Here is a 20,267-nt window from a genome sequence, read left to right on the forward strand (position 1 = left end):
CCAGAACCTTCAGCATCTGACCAGTTCCAAACCAGAGAACTGCTGAAGGGAGGGGGAGGAGTCAATATTGTCTAGTAGCATTACCCACACTTCCACTGCTTACTGGGTGCTTAGAAGACTTGTAGGGGTAAATTAGAGATAAATAACAGCACCAGACACTAAGAGCCAGGGCTGGGGGCTGTAAAAAAACTGTATGGGACCACGGGAAACTTGGCCACACCCATGAAAAGTGGACATCTGGCTCACCAAAATCATGCCAGACCAGGATGTTTCCAGACCAGAGAGGTTCAACCTGTACACAGAGGCTAAGGGACTTGTCCAGAGCACATGGTAGGCTTATGGCAGAGCACAGAGAGGAAATGCAGCTCTCTCCCTGCCCAGCCATGTGCCCTAGCCACCCTTTCTCAGCTAGCCTCAGCCTCTGCACTGCTTCGCTGCTGCTGCCATGCTTCTTTTTGGCTGGAGTGTGCTCAGAGAGCTGAGCCAGTGCCTTTCCTGCAGCCCCACGAGATTGGCTTTCAATCAGATTATAAAAATAACCCAGTTGGGTGGGGAGGGGGCGAGCTTTGTACTGGCCTTCTGGCTTTGGAGCTCCTGCTTCCTTACTGCAACCCAGAGGGCCACCGTGGCTTGTTTTGAAATGAAAACGGAGCGTGTCCTGCCATCGCTCCGCTTTATGCCTTGCGCGCCCAGCGGGATGGGCCGGGGAGGTGAATCAGCCGCGGCATGGAAGAGCCCGCTTTGGCAACAGGCCGGTTTCAACACGCCGAAGGGAGGGGAACGGGGACTCCGGTGAAACATCTGTCGCGTCTTTTGGGGGGCGGAGGGAGGCAGTTTCTCGTTACGCCCTGCTGCCCACAGACCGAGACTCTGGGCGGATTGTTTTGTCCTGGGTGGCAAAGCGTGTCTAGCAGGCGGGTTTCCCGCGGGAGGGGTGCCTTGTGCAAGTCTGGCGAGTCCGTGGGAACAGACTTTCCAAGAGAGCATCAGTGGCAGAGCTGGGGGGGGGGGGAGCGGGGTTTGCAGGAAGGCTCGTGCGCAGCAGCAGCATCGCTTGTGACTGAGATTACAGCAGCTGCTGTTGCTGTTTGGTCAATTTTCTTTGCACTAGCTCCGTGGGAACCTCCCTCTTCTCCGCTGGGGGGCGCTGCTGCCGCCGAAGTTTTCTTGGAGCCTGGAGAGTCTGGCTGGGACCTGTCTAGCATTCCCGGAGCAGACCCGTTAGCCACCGGCGCGCTGGCCGCTGCCGCTAGAAGAGCTTCGTTGCCTGCTCTCCATGCCCTCCGTCGGTCAGCTGAGCGGATGGGGGATTTCTGAGGCTGCGAGGTGCGTGAGTATGCCCCCTGCTTTGCCTCCCCGCTGTAGGTAGGAAGGGCTGGGAGCGGCTGCGCTTGTTAATGACTTTGCACCATGAAGTTAGCCACTCGGGGGGAATGGGATGTATCCTCCTGTTACTGGGGTTGCTTAATATAAAACTTTTTAAAAAGGAGTCTTGTGATCCCTATGGGCTGAGTTAGGCGCAATGCCCTGCCTCTGCTAATCAGAACCTGGCATGTTGCATAATTCTCTCACCAGTCATTTATGTGGTACCACTTTCCAAAAGACCATGGTCCACAGTTTCCGGTAGGTCCCTGAATTTTTAGGTGCACTGGGTACTGAACTCTTCACATTCTTCTTTACTCCCTCCCCCATACACATAAAATCAGTAATACTTTGCAGATGTGGTTGCATATCCCATTGCACAAGTGCTTCCATCTAGCAGCTCTGCCATCAGGGCTGTGCTCTCATATCTAGCCCACAGGTGGGAGGTTAATATAGTAGCGGAGTTACTTGAATGTTATGTTAAAAACTAATCTGGTATTTTGATTTTGTTTTGCACTGAAATCTCTCTCTCTCTCTCTCTTTCCAATCTAAGCTAAATGGAACCTTCTTTAAAACTTCAAACTTCTCAGCCTACTTTGTTTTCTGACATGTATTCCTGCTAATGTATCTGTGCATATTAAAAGTATCACGTATCCAGAGTGGGGAGACTGGCTGTGCAGATGGATTCATACTTTGTCTTGATATGTGGGAAATTCAAAACTCATTCTGTCTCCTGTGTCTCTAAGATGTTTTTTTTCTAACAGTAGATCGCATGAATCATCATCTGCATAACAGTATGGGGGGGGGGATGCAGTTTTAAGCATCATAGTGGAAACATATAAAGTAATTACAGTTGTATATGCAACATACAGATACATCCCCCCTCCCATAAGGATTGTTTAGTATCAGGTCAAAGGGTTTTCTTTTATCAGATTAATATAGGAAAGGACGTGGGTGGATGGGGGAACAAGAGATCCAAGTGTCTCATTGGCTGGGTGACAGTACTTGAAATGAGTAATTAGCCGTCTTTGGTGGGAGGAGGAGTGCTGTCAGTGCAGCCTTTTCTTGGAAATCTGTTTGATCGTACCTGACACAATTCATTTGGGTACATTCTGAAGAGCAGTAGTGTGTGTCTTTTGCTTTTGGAAATATGCGAACCGGGGGAGAATTAGAGTTGCTGAAGATACGGTTTTAGCCATGTCCACAGAGAGGGATAAAGTCCTTTTCCTCTTTCCCCTGCTTCTTTCCGCTTTCTCCTTCAGCTTACACATTAAAGGTTTGAGAAGCCTTTAAAAAGAGGTTTAAAAGCTTATTCTGAGTGTTTTATTGCTGTAGGTGCAGTAAAAAAAATGTGCGTGGTGATGTGAACAAAGGCGGGGTGTCGAGCAGGAACCTGGCATGTGGGAAAAATCAATCTCTCCGATCCAGGCTGAGGCATGCTGGGTGGGTGAGGGATGCTTGCGCTGTCACTGCCTGGGCTGCACCTATTATGTCAAGAGAGGACTTTATTCTTCGGAGCTGTCAATCTATCACACTTCACAGGCACCGCGACTCCCTTCAGCTCTTAAGCTCCCCCACGCAACCATTCTGGAAGGCAGAACTGAAAAGTGCTCTCGGGGTTGTTTGCATGCAAAATAACGAACAGGCATCTACTGGATTTAAGATAAACCTCACCTGTTCAAACTTAAAAAACAACAAATGGTCTAGCAGCACCATAAAGACTAGCAAAACATGTAGATGGTATCATAAGCTTTTGTGGGTGCAACCCACTGCTTCAGATGAATGGGGTATTAAATGTCCAGTTCCAAAATAAATTGTAGGGGATGCAGGTGGGACCTGTTCAAATTAACTTTATACTGTTTAGGGCCCTGTATCTTTGTCCTACCCTGGAGAGCGATGAGGGCAGTCCAGGGGGCAGGAATCTACCCATCCAAAGCTGATTGCAGAACTGTCAACTCTAAACAGCCCAGAATCCTGAGCCAGGCTCCCAAAAAGCATGTGTTGGCCTTAGAGTGCACTTAGGTCATGTGTACAAACTTTTTTCCCCAACCATGCAGGCATTCATTTTTCATTAAATGGAAACAGATTGTCATGAGATCACCTGATTCCAGGAGCTGGGCCTTTAACAAAAACGTGTACTAGACTTGTGAGGAAATCTCAACAGTTGGCAATGCTGCAGTTGCAGGGTCAAGGCCTTTAATTTTAAATACTTTGGCAGCTATGTTATTTGATGCCCTGAATGCACAAATATCCTAAATGGTCTTTGCCTATGAAAGTCAGTTGAAACGTCTCCTAACTGGGAGAAGAAAGCAAACTCTTCAGTGCTTTTGAGAGGAAGTGGGGGCTTGAAGGGCCATCCAATATTGGAGATGTCTGAAAAGGGTCTGACATTCAAAACGCTCCTGCTCCCGCAATTTGAGATGTCCAGTTGGAATTCTACATGCAGCAGAAATTCCATGGGTGGGATGGATTTGACTGTACAAATAGAGGGCTGCATTTTGAATTGGCATCCAAACTCCACTACATTTGGGAGTACTGTATTTAGATCCAGGACTTTGGTGTCAGGCTTGTTGCTAATATTTCCATAAACAAATCATTTTTCTTCAGGGATTATTACTTCATTTGTTTGAAAAAAATGTCAGGAGAATTTAATGCTCAGAAAAAATGCTGGAGCAACTGATGACGAACCACATTTCAAAGACAGCACATGGGTAAACTTCTTCATGCTACCCTGCTTATGTATTCTCAGGATGCACTGCAGGGGTCACCTCTGGGGTTCCCTGTAAACTGTGTGCTTGAGATTCAAATGCCTCCCAGTTGATTAGCAGAGCACCCACAGGCAACAACATGTGTTTCTATTGGTGGTGCACATCAGCACATTCCTCTGTGCGCATAACAAAATTTATACTGCACATAGATGGGGAAAAATTAGAGGGAGCATTGGTCACCTCCCTAGTAAAGTTCAGACTCCTTCTCCAGTGAATTCAACATCTAGTTTCTCTGCTTGGGTTGCTGATCATGGTACTAATTCCAATATGGAGACCTGTCTACTTATGCATAGGAAACACTAATTCATTTTGCAATGGCCACTAACCTGCTATTGCATGGTAATATTGGTCTAGTGTAAACCTGAGGTGGATCTGAATCCATGACCTCAAGCTGAAAGATGCATCACGTTATCAGCCCTCTGAGTCAGCCAGGCTCCTGGTGACTTTAATAAATCTCATATCTTATCATCTCTTTTCATTAAATGTGGATCAGATCACATAGCATTTCTTTCATGACAAAGTCATTCAGATTTCCATTGAGTTGGCTCCTCTGATAAGTAGCTGCAGCCTTGACAATGCTGAACTGATCTTGAACTTCTGGACATGTACTGGAGCTTTTGACTGAACTACAGCGTCTGGGTTACAGATTGGGAATAAATAGATTCATCTGGCTACTCAGTTTTGAAGATGATTTTAAAGCTAATTTGTAACATGGAAAAGGAAGATAAATTAATATTACTGCAGCAAAAATACAGTAAAGGGCAATCTCACCACTCACAGAAAGCTGCTGAACTATTCATATCATCCATACTCTTCCATACTGTTTCCTCCACATTCTTTTTACTATGAGCATATGCACTATCGTTATGTATTTAGCATTACAGTGCCTTGTAAAGATCAGAGTCCCCATGACAGGCATTGTATACAGACATAAGAAGAGACAATCCCTCTCCTGCAATCAAAACAAAGAAATATTTTGTCCATTTCACAGATGGGGACCAGAGACACAGGGATGAAGTAACTTGCCTCTGGCCACACACCAAGTCTGTGGCAGAGCCAGAAATTGAATGCGGTTCTCCTGGGTTTCAGTGCAGTGCTTTAACCTCCTTCCTCTCTGCACGTCTCTCTCTGTGTATTGCCCTTGTCCTAGGATCATAACTCGCCGAGAAAAGACTATGACGAGATAGCACAGCAGAGGTAGTCTGAGGCCTCTCCCACTTTTGTGGTCGCACAGTGCCCTAGTTCCTCCAGGGCCTTTCACACACAAACACCAGTCCCATCAGCCTCAATTCTGATGACAGCACTGTCTCCTCTCTACTATATTTGTTCCCTCTCTAGTCCTGATGCCTGGTTCAGATCTCTTGTCATGTCATTCTCTTTGTGCTCTGGCACCAAGTTCCATTATTCTCTCATCTCATTCCTCTGTCACCTCAGTGCAGGTCCAGCCAAAGTCATTTGCACTCAGCCATCTTTTTGCACCATTGTTTCTAATGATGTTGATGTCTAAGGGTCACCAAAGACCAAGGATAGCAGGTGGAACAGTCTGTGGAGGGTTGGGGGAAATGGAGCTATGACCACAGCATCTCATGACACTCCAAAGAAAAGTTGCTCTCAGCCAGGTTTACCTGATGGGTGAAGCCCTGCACCTCTTCTCAGAGGGTTCCTGAGAAACTACAGTGAGCTCTGGCCACTGCAGGGCTGGAATTTGCAGCAAGAGCAGGCAAAACCCCCTAGAAGTCAAGAGATTGCCTTTGAAACTCCTGAGAAGAATACCTGTTGTTTGCATGTTGGGACTTGTCATAGTGGGGAAGACAGCAGAGAATGAGAATCCAGCCTTGACTTAAAATAAATACCCTTTTCCCATTTTTTCCACAGAATATTAAGAGTTGTTTCGACCTTGTGACATTTCAGTGAGAAATTCCACTCAGCAAAAATGCAAGTTATCATCCATCTTCTGTGCTTTGCCTTATCTCAGTTTGGGTGGAATATCCCAAAAGAGTCCTTGAAGGCACCTGTAGAAACTCATGCTGGGAGTTAAAACATGTAAAATGGGATGGAATCTGGTCAGCCAAGTTTGATGTATAAAGGATTATTTATCTGGCTATATTCTCAAATGTCTCTACCGTCACCAGGGGATTTTTAAGAGCAGCATCAATTTATTAAACTGGCCTTGATTCAGCAGAAATGATCAGTCATAGTGTGGCTTAATTGAAGCAGAAAAAATAGTACACCTGTCTTTATTCAAAGTCCCCATCGATGTACAGTTTACTTGTATAGGCAGTTTTTTCTTGGTCGTCTCCCAGCTAATGTCATATTTTACAGAGGGGAAAAAAATTCATAATTAACAAAATACACGTAATCTGAACAAGCTGCCAAAAGCTATTAAAATTCCAGTCTACATAACAAGGGCTTCATGGATCCCACAGTTTCATAGCCACACAGTCCACACCATGACACAAGACTGAACTCCATAACCTACCTTTTCAGTCTGAACAATATTGCTTCTGACCCTCTGGTTTTAAAGTTTACCCAGGTTCACTGATATCTGAAGCCTCCATATATCTGCAGAAAACAACAGCTCTATGTGATGTGAGTTTCTTCATTCAGGTCAATGTGTTTTGATTCTGAACCCTAATGACAGCACAAATATTAAAGCTGCTGATCATTTCAGCAGAAGTATCCATCTTATTCTTTAACCCTCAAATGCCAGTAGCTCCCAGAATCCCATATCTAGCTACCAAACTTCTCCCCTCACCCCCAACACCTTTTACCATGCAAAGATGCACCGCAACACATGTGCAATATCACAAACTCAGATGGCAGGAGAGAGAAAATTGCATTTAAAATGCATTACATTGCATTTAATTTCAGAATAAATGTCTATTTTCTTATTTAAATGAAACGTCCAGAAAATTAAACGAGTGGTCCTGTAGCACCTTAAAGACTAATAGATTTATTTGGGCATAAGCTTTTGTGGGTAAAAGCCACTTAGGCCAGGTCTCTACTAAAAGGGAAGGTAGGCTCAAGCAGTGCCGTAACTAGCTAATTTTGCGCCTGAGGCAAAAATATAAAATTGCGCCCCTTCATGTGTATATATTCATAGTAATTTTGTAGAGAAAGGGAAAATACATTATTAATAATACATTTATTTATTCTAGTTATGATATCTGCATAAACAATCAGTTAATACATACAGTGGACTTCCGATAATCCAGCACTTTTGGGACCCAGGTGGTGCCAGATTATCGGATATGCTGGACTATCGGGAGGTACTCCGATGGGAGGCTGTGATGGGTCTGCTAGGACCCTTACTGTGTCCAGCGGGGGAGGGGCAGGGGTGGAGGCGGAGGCGGAGGCTCGGTGGGGAACGGCGCGGTGAGGGGCGAACCCAGCGCTGTTCTGCAGGGAGGCAAAGTGGCAGCAGAGAGGGGGTGAGAGGCAAGCAGCTGCTTCAAGAAGTTGTTAGTCAATTACAGTACTGCCCAGTGGATCCACAAGTGACAGGCACGCAATTTATCTTTCCTCTACTGTCTCCGGGGTGGCGTGGGGGGAAATCGGGGGTCGGCAGGGAACGGGTGGATCCGCTGGTGACAGGCTGCTGCTGAAACTGGCAAGAGATCTTCACCCCTCCTTGTCCCTGCTGGACTCCCGATAGTCCAGGATCAAAAGAGCAAGTGAATGAACTCCAGATCCACTCATTCCCTGCTCCCCCCGTATGCCCTGCCCCCGCCGGAGGCAGTAGAAGAAAGATAAATTGCGAGCCTGTCACCTGCGGATCCACCCAGCGGTACTGTAATTGACTAACAGCTTCTTGAAACGGCTGCCAGAGCACTTCCGGGTTCCAGTTGGTGCCAGACTATCGGGAGTGCCGGACAACTGGATGCCGGACGATTGGCGTTTTACTGTATATACATATAATTATAATATATCACCATGTCAGGTACTATTAGGTATTTGTTTATAATTGTACTTTGCATGCTTTTAATAAGGCAAACTCATCAATAATTGTGTTTAAATTAATATTATTCGCTACCTCATGTTCTATTGATAAGATGGACATATTTGAGAATCTCTCCTGACCTATGGATGCTTGAAGGTTGTTCTTAATTAATTTTAGTTTATTAAAATGTCTTTCACAAGAAGACACAGTCACTGCCTGGTCCCCTTGATTTGTTTAGCACATTCAAAGCACTTGGCATAGGCGGCTAAGCAGCATGGGCTCCAGTTTTTGGAGGGGAAACCATGACTCCAACAGGCTAAGGGCTTGGACCCATAGAACCCAGGGATCGTAGCTCCCAGACCCCCTGCTCTAATTCCATACCCCCAAGACCTAGAACCACTTCCCTGGAAGAGGTGAGACAAGACCCAGGAGTCCTGGCTCCCAGTGTGACACCCTCACTTCACCCCCTGCCCCTATACAGGGTAATTGAGCCCCTTCTCCCCCAGCCCTGCGCCCCGTGCCTGGACACTGTGCTAGGGCACCCCAAGGTGCCCGGCCTCCCATGCCACTTGGAAGCAGCTGACGCACTGGGCGGCCACCAGGGCTGGTGACTGTTGGATTGCGGAGCGGCAACATGCAGCCTGACATGTAAACTGCAGGCCAGCCGATGCTAATGGGCAAGGGAGGGAAACGGCACTGTCTTAAAATAAGTAGCTGTCTTAATATAATTAGTTTTCTATATTATTCTTCTGCGCCCCCTCAGCTATGCGCCCGAGGCAAGTGCCTTACTCTTCTTGCCCTTGTTACGGCCCTGGAATCAAGGTATGCAACTCTAACTAAGTTAATTACGTAGCTGGAGTCGACATACTTTGTTTCGAGTTTCCCCGCCGTCCCCCCAATGGGAGGCAAATGGGAGCAAATGCTCCCAACGGCTTCCCTTACTCCTCACAGAAGCAGGAGTATTGGCTGCCAGCGGGGGCACCCTCTGAGTTCGATTTAGCAAGTCTTAATTAGACTTGCTAAATTGAACTCCGGAAGATCAATCACGGCAGCGTCGCTCTTCCATTTAGTGAAGACGTGGCCTTAGTCAGATGCATGGACAGAGGATTAGAGGCCGGGGACCTTACTACAGAATTGGAATCCAACTTATTGAGGCGTGCATGGGAAAAGCAATGATCCGTTTGCCCTCCAAAGGGGCTTATTTTATGCCCAGCTGACAAATCCCTGACTCCCAAGGTGGTTGCTTATTGACTCCTATAAAAATCCTAGCTCTGGTCTCAGTCTTTGATAGGAACTCTACAATTGCCAGGTGCTGGAGACCAAGGGTATATCTACCCTGCAGCCTGGTAGTTCATCTGGAGTTAGCTTGCTAAGAATAGCATTTTGACACTGGGTGAGCTTGGGCTAGCCACCCCAGACTGGATCCAACCAATGTCCCAGATGCAAGCTCCAGCAGCTTGTTTCTGGTCTCTACCCAGAACATGTATTGCTTTGTATATCTTCCTGGTTTATTCCACTGGAGCTAAATGAATTACACTGGGGTAAATACATGTAGATATACAGACGTCTTAGTTTTCTAACTTTCTGCAATAGAACTAGTTTCTGAGAGCCAGTCTGTATCTAGTTCTGCTTTGGTCCGGATACCTGTCATCAAGTCAATGTTTTACAGTCACCACTCCCGTGAGTAAACATGTAATAATGGTATCTGATTTGGAAACGATGGCAGCTAAGGTTTATGTCCTTTCGCCTAACATTTTAGAAAGAGCTTTGACCATAAAACAATCTGGCATTCTTTCAAGTCGGGAGTGAAATTGAAAGACAAAAAAACATGCAAGCCTTTGGAGCTGACTTAGACACCAATTCTGGGTTTTCATCTAGCCTGGATGTGGATGTTGGGACTTTTTTTTAAAGACTGCAAAGATATGTATAAGGTCGCTGAAGGTTTAAAGGCCAAAAGCTGTAGCTCTCTTTACTTTTAGGCTCACAGGGCCAAATTCCCTCCTCAGACACATGTGCAATTCCCCTTTGAAATGGTGGGAACTGCATATGTGAGAGCAGAGGTTAGCTCATTATAAGCAATTTAAAAGGAAACTGAGGTCTTTATGCCACAAAGTGTTTGACAACTGTCCCATTTGGAAGGTCCTGCCTTCTGGAAGCCATGACAGCCTCCCTGCCAGCTCAGTCCCTTTCCTTTATTTCAGTCTCATGAAGGCCCTGTCTCCTTTGCCTTTCACTTGTTTGATATGTAGGCCTCTGGCTGTAGAATGGCTGCGTCTTTCCGCTACGGAGTGACCATCACGGGAGCTATCTTGCTGGTGACAGGAACGCTTTGTTTTGCCTGGTGGAGTGACGGAGAGGTGGGACCCACGTCTAATAGCGATGCTATGGCTGTGCCCCATGGAGAAGCCAAAGTGGTGCCGAACTCCACCTCCTCGAATGCACTACTCAGGTCTGTCAGCTTCTTCTGCTGCGGCATCGGTGGCATCCTCCTCCTCTTTGGCCTTTTGTGGTCGGTGAAAGCAAATGCTCGGGGGATGTCTCGACACTACCAGTACCACTTTTCCAGAGACCTTCACTACTTCACCGTGGAACCTCCTGATAAAAGGACGTACAGGTTAGTGCAGTGTCTGCGACAGCTGACTCCCTCAAAAGGGAATAGTTCTTTTAACTAAGTTTCATTAAATTTTAGGATATCCAGGGCCAGACAATAAGTAACATATCATTAAACTACTGTGTGATAAAGCTGAGTGTTTATATTGGATTTTCTATGTTCAAAGCACTGATCAAACAACCTCCCTCATGAAGCGGATGGGGGGAATAATTAAGTACTACTTACCCCAACTATCGGGATTTTTAATCACGGGTTTTTGCTGTTTCTCTGAAAGCTCCAACTGCTGGACTCAAGAGACTGAAAGACTCTAAGTCTTTCTTGCTTTCTTTTTAGCTTTCTAGTTTGCTTTCTAGCTTTCATTGCTGCAGAGAAAAGCTTGAAAATGTGACCTGAGTTAACTCTACAGGCTCAGAAACCAGAAAGCAAATAAAAGAATCCCAAACTCATGGTTTTAAAGCCAAGCACATGATTTATGGGGCCCAACTTATAACATTTGGGGTTGGCAATACCTTAAACCAGGGGTGGGTAATAATTTTTGATGGGGAGCCGCTCCAAGATTTTGGAAAATGATTAGGGGTCTCACTCTTCCATGATATTAATGGAGGAGGTGTGGGGTCTGGGTTGGGGGTTGGGTGCAGAAGGGGAAGTTGGGATAAAGGATTGAGGAGCAGAAGGGGAAGTTGGGATAAAGGATTGAGGAGCAGAAGGGGAAGTTGGGATAAGGGATCAAGGAGCAGGAGGGGAGCAGACGGTTGTGACCTGGGGCACTGGACTGCGGTGCCGGGGTTTGGGTTGTGACCTAGGACAAGAGGGAGTTATGACCTGGGTCAGGGGACAGGGCACAGGAGGAGGTGCAGGGGCTTGGGATGTGACCTTGGGCAGGGGATTGGGGTGCAGGGTATGGGAGAGGGTAAGGGCTCAGTAGGGGAACAGAGGGTTTGGCTTATGTGGGGTAGCAGGGCAGGAATGAGGGGGCACAGGGTTAGGGGAGAGAGGGACTGAGGTGTCAGAGGCAGGCTCTGACCAGGAGACTTACCTGGGTGACTCTTGGCCAGCAGCCCAGCAGGGTTCTCAGGCAGCTTCCCCGACTGCCCTGCCCCCGCACAGGCTGCAGGGGCCATGTGCGTTGGTGAATAAAAGTCTGAGGAGAGGGGATAGGGATGCTTCGTGCGCTGTCTATTCTTCAAACAGACAGTTCCCATTGGCTGAAATTGGCCAATGGGATTGTGCTGGGGGTGGGAGCAGCACGAGAAGTACCACTCCCCCCTCCCCCAGGCTCATAGAGAAATAGCTACAGCAGCAGCTTTTCTGAGCAGTGGGAGTGCACATGGGGCAAGCAGGGAGTCTGCCTGAGGCTTCTTGCTGTGTCCACAGACTGGATCCGGTGGCTTCGTGGGCTGGATCTGGCCCCCGGGCCGTATTTTGCCCAGCCCTGCCTTATACATAACTTTTCCCCGCTGTGGGCCACTATGAGATGACTACCATTAAGAAGACATCTCTCTATCCCAGTTCCATATTTTCTCTCTGACAATTCTAGTTCTTGGTTATTTTAACAGATAATATTAGGACTGTGTTAAAACACGGTAGAAATAAGCTCACTTTGTTGTGATGGATGCTGCTGCTGAGATTTATTTCCCATTGGCCACTTTGTGTCTGCAGTATATTTCCTTTTCATAGGTGTAGGACTCATGACATCAATTACTCATGATTGTAATTCCCTGTAGCCGCAAGTGCTTTGTTTCCCACAGGTTGCTTTGCGATTTGACTCTGTCCAGGTGCATGTTTTCTCTTGCTCCACTGATTGTGTCATCAGGAAATGTGGCTGTGATTGTTTTTACCCCGGAAGGAACAACTTCCAGGCTGACTGTCTCGTTGACAGGTTTCAGTTTTTGTATCATGACCCCACGAGCTGAAGACCACAAAGCACAAATTCTTCTGCAAGAATCTGTGCAATTGAACCCCATGGCTGGGCAGAACGATTCTTGTTTCGCTTGCCTGTGCTTCGTTACTGTGACAGGTACAGCTCTGCAAGCTGCTTGGAAGAGTCGTGAGACTCAACAGCTGTGCTTGAGGAACAATGGAATGGCATAAATATTAGGTCTGGACAAACCGATTTGTGTCTTTCAACCTGATCATCCTGCATTGTGTGTGGGAGGAAAGGGATTGCTGTAGGAACGACTTTTGCCGCAGCTTTTTCAGCTGGTGTGTATCAGTGAGTGAGCCTCTTCCAAATCCCCTTGGAGTCTGGTTCATTGCTTAGTTGTTGCTTAGTTGTGAGCCTGTTCCTTCATCTAACCCTAGTTCTTCCTTCCTAAACTTTAGGGCAAGGCTGAAAGTGAACCACTGACTAGGGATGTAAAATCCTGCTCTGTTGGCTAACTGGTTAAACATATTTTTAAACTGGTTAACCAGTTAAAGGGGGGGAGAATAGGGGGTGGAGTGCCGCTGGGCTGGAGTGCTCCCTCTTCCCCCCACTGCAGGCAGGGGCTCCTCCGGCATCCATGCAGGAGCATCCCCTGTCCATAGTGAGCTCCTCTCTGCCTGTGGCAGTTAACCTTAACTAGTAAACCTCCTTAAGAATGAAGCTTTCTGGTTAACTGGCTAAACATTCATATCCCTACCAGTGCTACCACTGACTGTAGCAGATGTTGATTTCCAGGCATGTACCATCACCAGGTGCATGTGGCCTTTCAATACAATAGAAATTACTGGATATAGTGGAGCAGCTGCCCTGCACTGGCCAGAAGGGGTTGAAGTAGGCTGAGCCTGTGCACAGCCCTGGCCAATCAGAGGGTGGCTTGTTGGTGTGGCCCTGTTATAAACAGCTGGTCAGCAGAGCAGAGTGCAGTTAGGTCCTGACCAGCAAGGGTGCAGAACTGGCTCCCAGTGAGGGAGAAGAACCTGGGAAGAGCAGTGCTGAGCAGGAAAGAGACTTCAGCCTGATACCTCCCAGGCTTGATACAAGGGCCAGGAAGGGACATGGGAAAGTGGCCCAGGGAACACTGTGAGCAGTAAAAGGGGGAGTGAAGTAAGGCAGGGCAAGGCTGCCGCCTGAGGCTCCCTGGGCCAGGACCCAGAGTAGTGTACGGGTTTGGGTCTCTCCCTTCCTTCTTGCACCATTGGAGTGTGGCCTTGGCACACTGCAGCTTGCCCCTGAGGTGAGGAGCTAGACATTGGATACTGTCAGCCCCAGTGGCAGGTGCGAGACTGAGGATGGCTGATTGAGCTAATTCCCAGTATCACCAGCAGGAGGCACCATGCCAGTGAGTCTCAACTCTGCTTATGATGTAAGCAAACCTTCAGGCCAACTGGCTCTGCCTGCCTATGCATTGATTGTATCACCATGTGCAGAAGGCCATTTCAGGAAGTTGTCCGTATCTCGCCAAAGCACGTGGCAGTATTTTCCCCTGACCTGGCAGTCCATACCACTAATCTCAGTCATTTTAAATAGAACCAATTTATATTGGGCACAGGGTAAAATAATAATTAATAATAAAAAACCATCACAACTAACTGCTTAAGTGGAATAGAAATGGGCCTGATCCAAAGCTCACTGAGGTCAGCAGAAAGATTCCCACTGACTTTGATGGGCTTTGGGACAGATTCCCTAGCACTCCAAAATGAACATTTAGGGAGTGCCACAAAGCCCATCAAAATCAGTGGGAATTGTTTCACTGACCTTAGTGGGCTTTGAACCAGGCTCTTCATCTGGTTTGAATCTCTGGGACTTGTTTCCAGCTCTGGATCAAACCCATTTTCCCATTAGCACTCATGCTCTCTGTCTCTTAAGGTGGCTTCAGGTAAGTTTTTTATTTCAAAAAAAATCTTGAAGGGAAAAAAAGTCCTCAGAAGTGCTGTTTTGTATCGCGAGAAAGTCCTTGTCTCATCTACAAATCAACCTATGGGAAAAATAAGTCTAAAAGGAACATAGGCACTTACTGTAAAAATTCTCTCTTGAGGCATAAATTACAGGCTCCGTCTCATTCAGAGACTTTTTGGGAAGCTGTTTAAAATCTGTGGCCAGTCAGGAATTAGTATGGTACTATGCCAATGCACACGAGCTGAGGTCTGGCTCACTAATTTTGGTCCTTCCCCTGTGCTACTGCCCCCATGATTTGGAGGTGTTTAGCCCAGCACTGGGTTCACCACACACCCACGGGCTAGCAAAGGGAGCACTGCCATTCGGAACGAGCTCATTCCGCTGCAGCAGCTGGGTTGGCTTTTGCATTGGAACCCTTTGAACCGAGCAGGGTAGGGAAAGGTCACTGTGTTCCCTGGAGGATTTCAGTATTTTTGAAATGCTGGTTTTGTTCTGATTTGAACACTTCCCCCCTCCAAATTCTCTACTAAAGGGAACAGAGTTCCAACTCCGGGGCAGTCTGCCGGGGACCCTGGAATCCCTGGTGGTCCCTTTTCTAGGGCCAACTGGCAGGTCCACTGCCCTGGAGCCATAGACCCAGGGAGCTCTGGGCTCCCCATTTCTGAGGCAGGTGGGCTACTCGGGAGCTGGATGGGTGAGCTGGCAGGAGCCAGGTAGGTTTCATTCAGACCCCTGCCTAGGTTCCAGCAGAAGCGAGCTTCTCTGTGAGATGTTTTGTTTTCCACAAATCAGAAAATTCCAGTGAACCAATGTGTGCTTGGAATTTTCCCACCCAGTTCCCATTGACCATCCCAAAACTGACCTGGGGCAACTTATTGGTTTTCAAACTTTTTTTCTCTTTTGTTTAAAAAAAGGCCAGTTTCTCACCATAAGCCTGTTGGGCAAATTCTGAGCATAGAGTCTAGGAGCCCTCATCGTGGACCAGGTTCCCATTGTGCTTGGAATTGTACAAGCAAAATTTCTGAGCCTCACCTGCTACTACCACCTTATCTATCAACTGTGTACCTCTATGCAAACCTTCCCCTTACAGCGCACTCCTATAACAGAGAGCAGCTCTGACAGTGTTTGCACTAGGGCGGGACTGAGACCCACTGGCAGGGCAGAGTAGGACTACTTGCCCAGCGGCAAGTTGGTGAATCAGCATCTCTCGTATAGACTTCATTGTGTTCCATTTGAAGGACGAGAGTCTCCTGTGATAACCCATGTCCGCCTTGCTAGAACATCCAGTCCCAAGCTTTTGGCTTCCTTGGGTACAACAGGCTCAGGAAGGAGCAAGGCTCAATGTTTCGACAGGATTTCTGCAGCGTGTGTGCGTGTTAATTTCAGCACATCGTTGCCATGTCCTAGCCATGCGATACAAACATCAAGTCTCAAGCCAGGTCCCATTAGAGGTTTAACTGAGAGGGCTGTGGTCACAGCCTTACACCTTTCTTAATCTTCTCTTCAAGGAAAGGGAAAGTGAGAAGATTACAGGTCGTGCAAATGTTTCCCCGTACACAGCCTGTGTTTATTCAGAGTCGAAAGGCACAAACATTGCGTTTTTCCCAGGTTCTCCCCACTGCTGATTAGTTAACGATTAACTGTGGACACTATTAATAGTAAATAATAATGATAATAACAGTGTTATGTATTTGCCTTTTGGTAGTACCCAGAGACTCCCAACAGGACCTGAAAGGCACTCGGACAGCCCTAGTCTCCCCAGCAGTAACTTATCTACCCTTGATTGCTTTTGGTACCCTCATCGTCCCTTCCCTCCATTTTTCCTCCTTTCATTTGCCATTCTCCTTTCTTGATTCCTGTTTCAAACTATATCCAAGCAGGAATGAATCTAGCAGCACGTTTGTACTGTTGTTAGTGTATTAGCACAATCAGATCTTGGATCTTCATTGCGGTCTTTGGTTCTACACTACACAGAGATGTTTATAAAAGACATAAAGTTGGCTAACTCCAGCTGTGACAAAATGTAGGCATCACTGGCTGGATGAATTCCTCTAGACATCACAGCTCATGTACATGCCAATGGGCAGTTTGAAGGAGAGGGAGAGAAGGAAGCTTGAAGCTATAGTATCTATACAGGTCTCCTGAAAATCATCTGCATGATCATGTCAGATTAGGAGAGGTCCACACTTTAGGGTGCCCAAACATACAGTAGAGGTAGACACTGTAATGTATTATCAGTTTGTCATCTTTCAACACGCAGTTATAACCACATGGCACAGAGTGGCGACAGACCAAAATTACCTTCACATCAGTGTCTTTAGTCGCCGCAGATGGGGTTTCTCCAACATCTTTTGTTAAAGTAGATCACACTTTCATACAGAACATTTCTCTTGAAACACCTCCCCTTCCTTGACTTCCATGTGATGACCACAGCAGTTGTTTACATTAGAAAATAGCGTAGCTGGTCTTTAACACAATGCTTAGCAGCTGGAATGAAGGAGAAGTCACTAGCACCAGGGGCCCAGTCGAACAGTGACAGGCAATCTAGGCTAGTGAGTGGGCCGCATGAGTGGCCCTCCTCCAGCTCAGTGGACTGCAAGATTGTCTCCCAGGATAGGGTATTTTGTTAACTGTGCTTGAGTAACTAGAATTTGGGGCAAGGGGTGCTAATTGGACTGTAGCAGCACTTTGCATGCAGAAGGTGCATCTGGCTTTTACAGTCAATGTTGTGTGCAATCAGCACACACCTCACTTCAGGTGCCGTTGGTTTAGAGGAGTGTCACTTTGTTAATACTGACAGGAAAAAATGATGTCATTGGAAACCAGCAGAATCTGGCAACGCTGCGCGGGGGCAAAATGCCTCATGGGCCACTTATAGAAGCCTGATGGGCTGCATGCAGCCCTCAGGCCGCAGGTTGCTCACCTTTGCGGTAGAAGAGTGATAAGTGTCGTCTCCCCCCCCACACCTCTTTAAAGAAAGTGAACCTGGTCATATTCAGACGTCTCTATTAGACAGCCAGGAGTTTTGGAGCCACTACTAGCTAATGCAATAGCTACTTTTACCTAGTCCCTGTACTTCATTATACATCCAGTTTTACAGAGGGATGCATTTGATTTGGTTCCGCTTGATGTAGTTTTGCTTTGCTGTTTGTTTCAGTGCCTGGGATTCCAATGCTATCCCCACCTATGAAGAAGCCCTGAACTGCAGGCCTGCTCAAAGTCCCGTTGGTTATATACCGCCTTGTGGTGGGAAGGAGGAGAATACACCCCCTCTATATGAAGACTTGGATGAGGATGACACATGGCCAGGGAGCCGTAGACGCAGCTCCTCAGACAGCATGCTGCTCAGGACCACGTCATCCAGGAGGGAAACAGAGTCACAGGGTGAGCCCAGTGCCACACCCCCTCCTAGCTACGAAGACATCAGTGTACGTGGTGTATGATTTACAGACCACATGCAATGCTTTGGACTCTATAGATTGCTGCCTTCTTTGTTTGCTTTAGAGCCTGCCCTTTCCTTCTCTAAAGTAATGATCATGAAGTGAGAAGGGAAACATAGATCAGCTTTTAAGATCAAAATAGCTTTTTTGTCATTTCTAGGCATCAATCCAGAATAATTACAGTAAATCCAGATAATCTCAATGCTGCCAATTTCTGAGTTGTGTGGATAATCAGTATGTTTTAAAGCCTCTGAATTTTTAATAAAATCACTGATGATTGCAAATGTTTGACAGGTAGCAGGATAGAGAAGATAATATTTATTCTGAGTACATTGACTTGCATGGAGGAAATCTTTACCAGAGAGAACCAGCCAAATCCAGCATCTTAGCTTTTTCACAAAAGCCTAGTGATTTAGGTGCCCAAACGCCATTTCAAGAAATGATTTAGTCACTAAGGAGGCTAAGCCACATTGCTATTCAATGACACTGGCTAAAGTTTTCAGAAGTGCTTAGTGATGTTTGAGTGACTGGATATACCTGAAAGGGATCTGATTTTCAGAAAGCACAGAGCATCCACCTTTTGAGAAACAGGCTCTGAAAGAGCCTCAGGTTGAGCACTCCAAACCTGAGACTCCTCCAAATCAACAGTTTCTTTTTCTATGTGCTGAATGTACTTTTGACAGTGTTTCCCATCAGGCTTGCTGACAGGAGCGGGAGGAAGGAGGCAGCTGCCCCAGGGCCCGGTGACTGAAAAGGGCCCAGGGTTCCCAGCCGCCACTACTGCAGGAGCGGTGATGGTTGAAGCGCTGGGCCCTTTAGTTTCTACTGGCGCGCTGTGTGCTCTGGGTAGCTCTGAGCGCCGGCTGGAGAGGCACGAGTGCAGTGCAGTGTGCTCCGGACAGCACTGAGGGCTGGCTGCCCCTAGCCCTGCCCCTTTCTTCTGAGGCCCCACCCCTTCTGGGAGAGTGGAGCCAGGCCCCACCCCCTGCTTGCCCAGGGGCCCGGCAATTCTGTCAACCCTGTTTCCTATAGTCACTAGGCAGCAGGGTTGTTCTGGTAAATAACACAGGGTATGTCTACACTACCCTCCTAGTTCGAACTAGGAGGGTAATGTAGGCATACCGCACTTGCAAATGAAGCCCGGGATTTAAATTTCCCGGGCTTCATTTGCATAAGCGGGGAGCCGCCATTTTTAAAACCCCGCTGGTTCGAACCCTGTGCAGCGCGGCTACATGGGGCACGAACTAGGTAGTTCGAACTAGGCTTCCTAGTTCGAACTACCGTTACTCCTCATTTCACAAGGAGTAACGGTAGTTCGAACTAGGAAACCTAGTTCGAACTACCTAGTTCGTGCCCCGTGTAGCCGCGCTGCACGGGGTTCGAACCAGCGGGGTTTTAAAAATGGCGGCTCCCCGCTTATGCAAATGAAGACCGGGAAATTCAAATCCTGGGCTTCATTTGCAAGTGCGGTATGCCTACATTACCCTGCTAGTTCGAACTAGCGGGGTAGTGTAGACATACCCACAAGGACTTAAGCTTTACCCAGCCATTGGCCATGAGCTGAAGTGCACAACACTGCCGAAAATCCAGCCTTTATATTCTATATACGGCAAAAACATGTTTACTCCCAGAGATTGTTCCACCAGGAGCAACAAGAAACCAGCTTCCCACCCAGTAAAGTTACTGTTCTGAGAACAACAGAGGACAAACTCTCCTAAATAAGAGGTATCTTCTGGAGAATCCTGGATGTTAATTAGCTGATGAGTCCAGAACAGTGCTTTGCAATCAGAGTGGTTTGTGTTCAGCCTGCTGTCCCACTAAATCAGTCACTTTACTGCTGTCTCCATGTTGTAGTCCCTCCAGAAACAGCTGTGGGTCACACTTCTGGTGACTGCAGGAGAGTAGGGGACAGGTAGTGTTGTCACTATTATGGCTGGCAATGATAACTAGCCGCTATACTTTATGACTGTCATTTGCCATACACACTGACACAAATAGAGGAAGTGCAGAGTTCTCACTTGTCGTGGGAAATCACACATAAGGCAGTGGGAGAGAGTTATCCTGTAAAATCACCATGGCGACACATATCAGTGCCGTAATGGGAGGAAAGCAATCAAGCAGCTTCAGACTTACCTCAGTCCCCGGAAAAATCATGGAGGGGATCCTCAGGGAATCCATTTTGAAGCACTTGGAAGAGGGGAAAGTGATCAGGAACAATCAACATGGATTCACGAAGGGCAAGTCGTGCCTGACCAATCTGATTAGCTTCTATGATGAGGTAACTGGCTCTATGGATATGGGAAAGTCAGTGGATGTGATATACCTT

General features: G+C 47.1%; 1 protein-coding gene across 1 annotated transcript; it reads left to right on the top strand.

The window, feature by feature from the left end:
- The first annotated feature begins 1,015 nt into the window (after window positions 1–1,015).
- On the top strand, window positions 1,016–19,051 carry TMEM61 (transmembrane protein 61). Its single transcript, XM_006133486.5, has 3 exons — window positions 1,016–1,326; window positions 10,320–10,684; window positions 17,659–19,051. The coding sequence occupies exons 2-3, from the start codon at window positions 10,335–10,337 to the stop codon at window positions 17,942–17,944; spliced, it is 636 nt and encodes a 211-aa protein (XP_006133548.2). The 5' UTR covers window positions 1,016–1,326; window positions 10,320–10,334; the 3' UTR covers window positions 17,945–19,051.
- Window positions 19,052–20,267: the final 1,216 nt, after the last annotated feature.

The sequence above is a fragment of the Pelodiscus sinensis genome, chromosome 9 (assembly GCF_052426305.1).
Source record: "Pelodiscus sinensis isolate ZL-2025 chromosome 9, ASM5242630v1, whole genome shotgun sequence".
NCBI classification, from domain to species: domain Eukaryota; kingdom Metazoa; phylum Chordata; order Testudines; family Trionychidae; genus Pelodiscus; species Pelodiscus sinensis.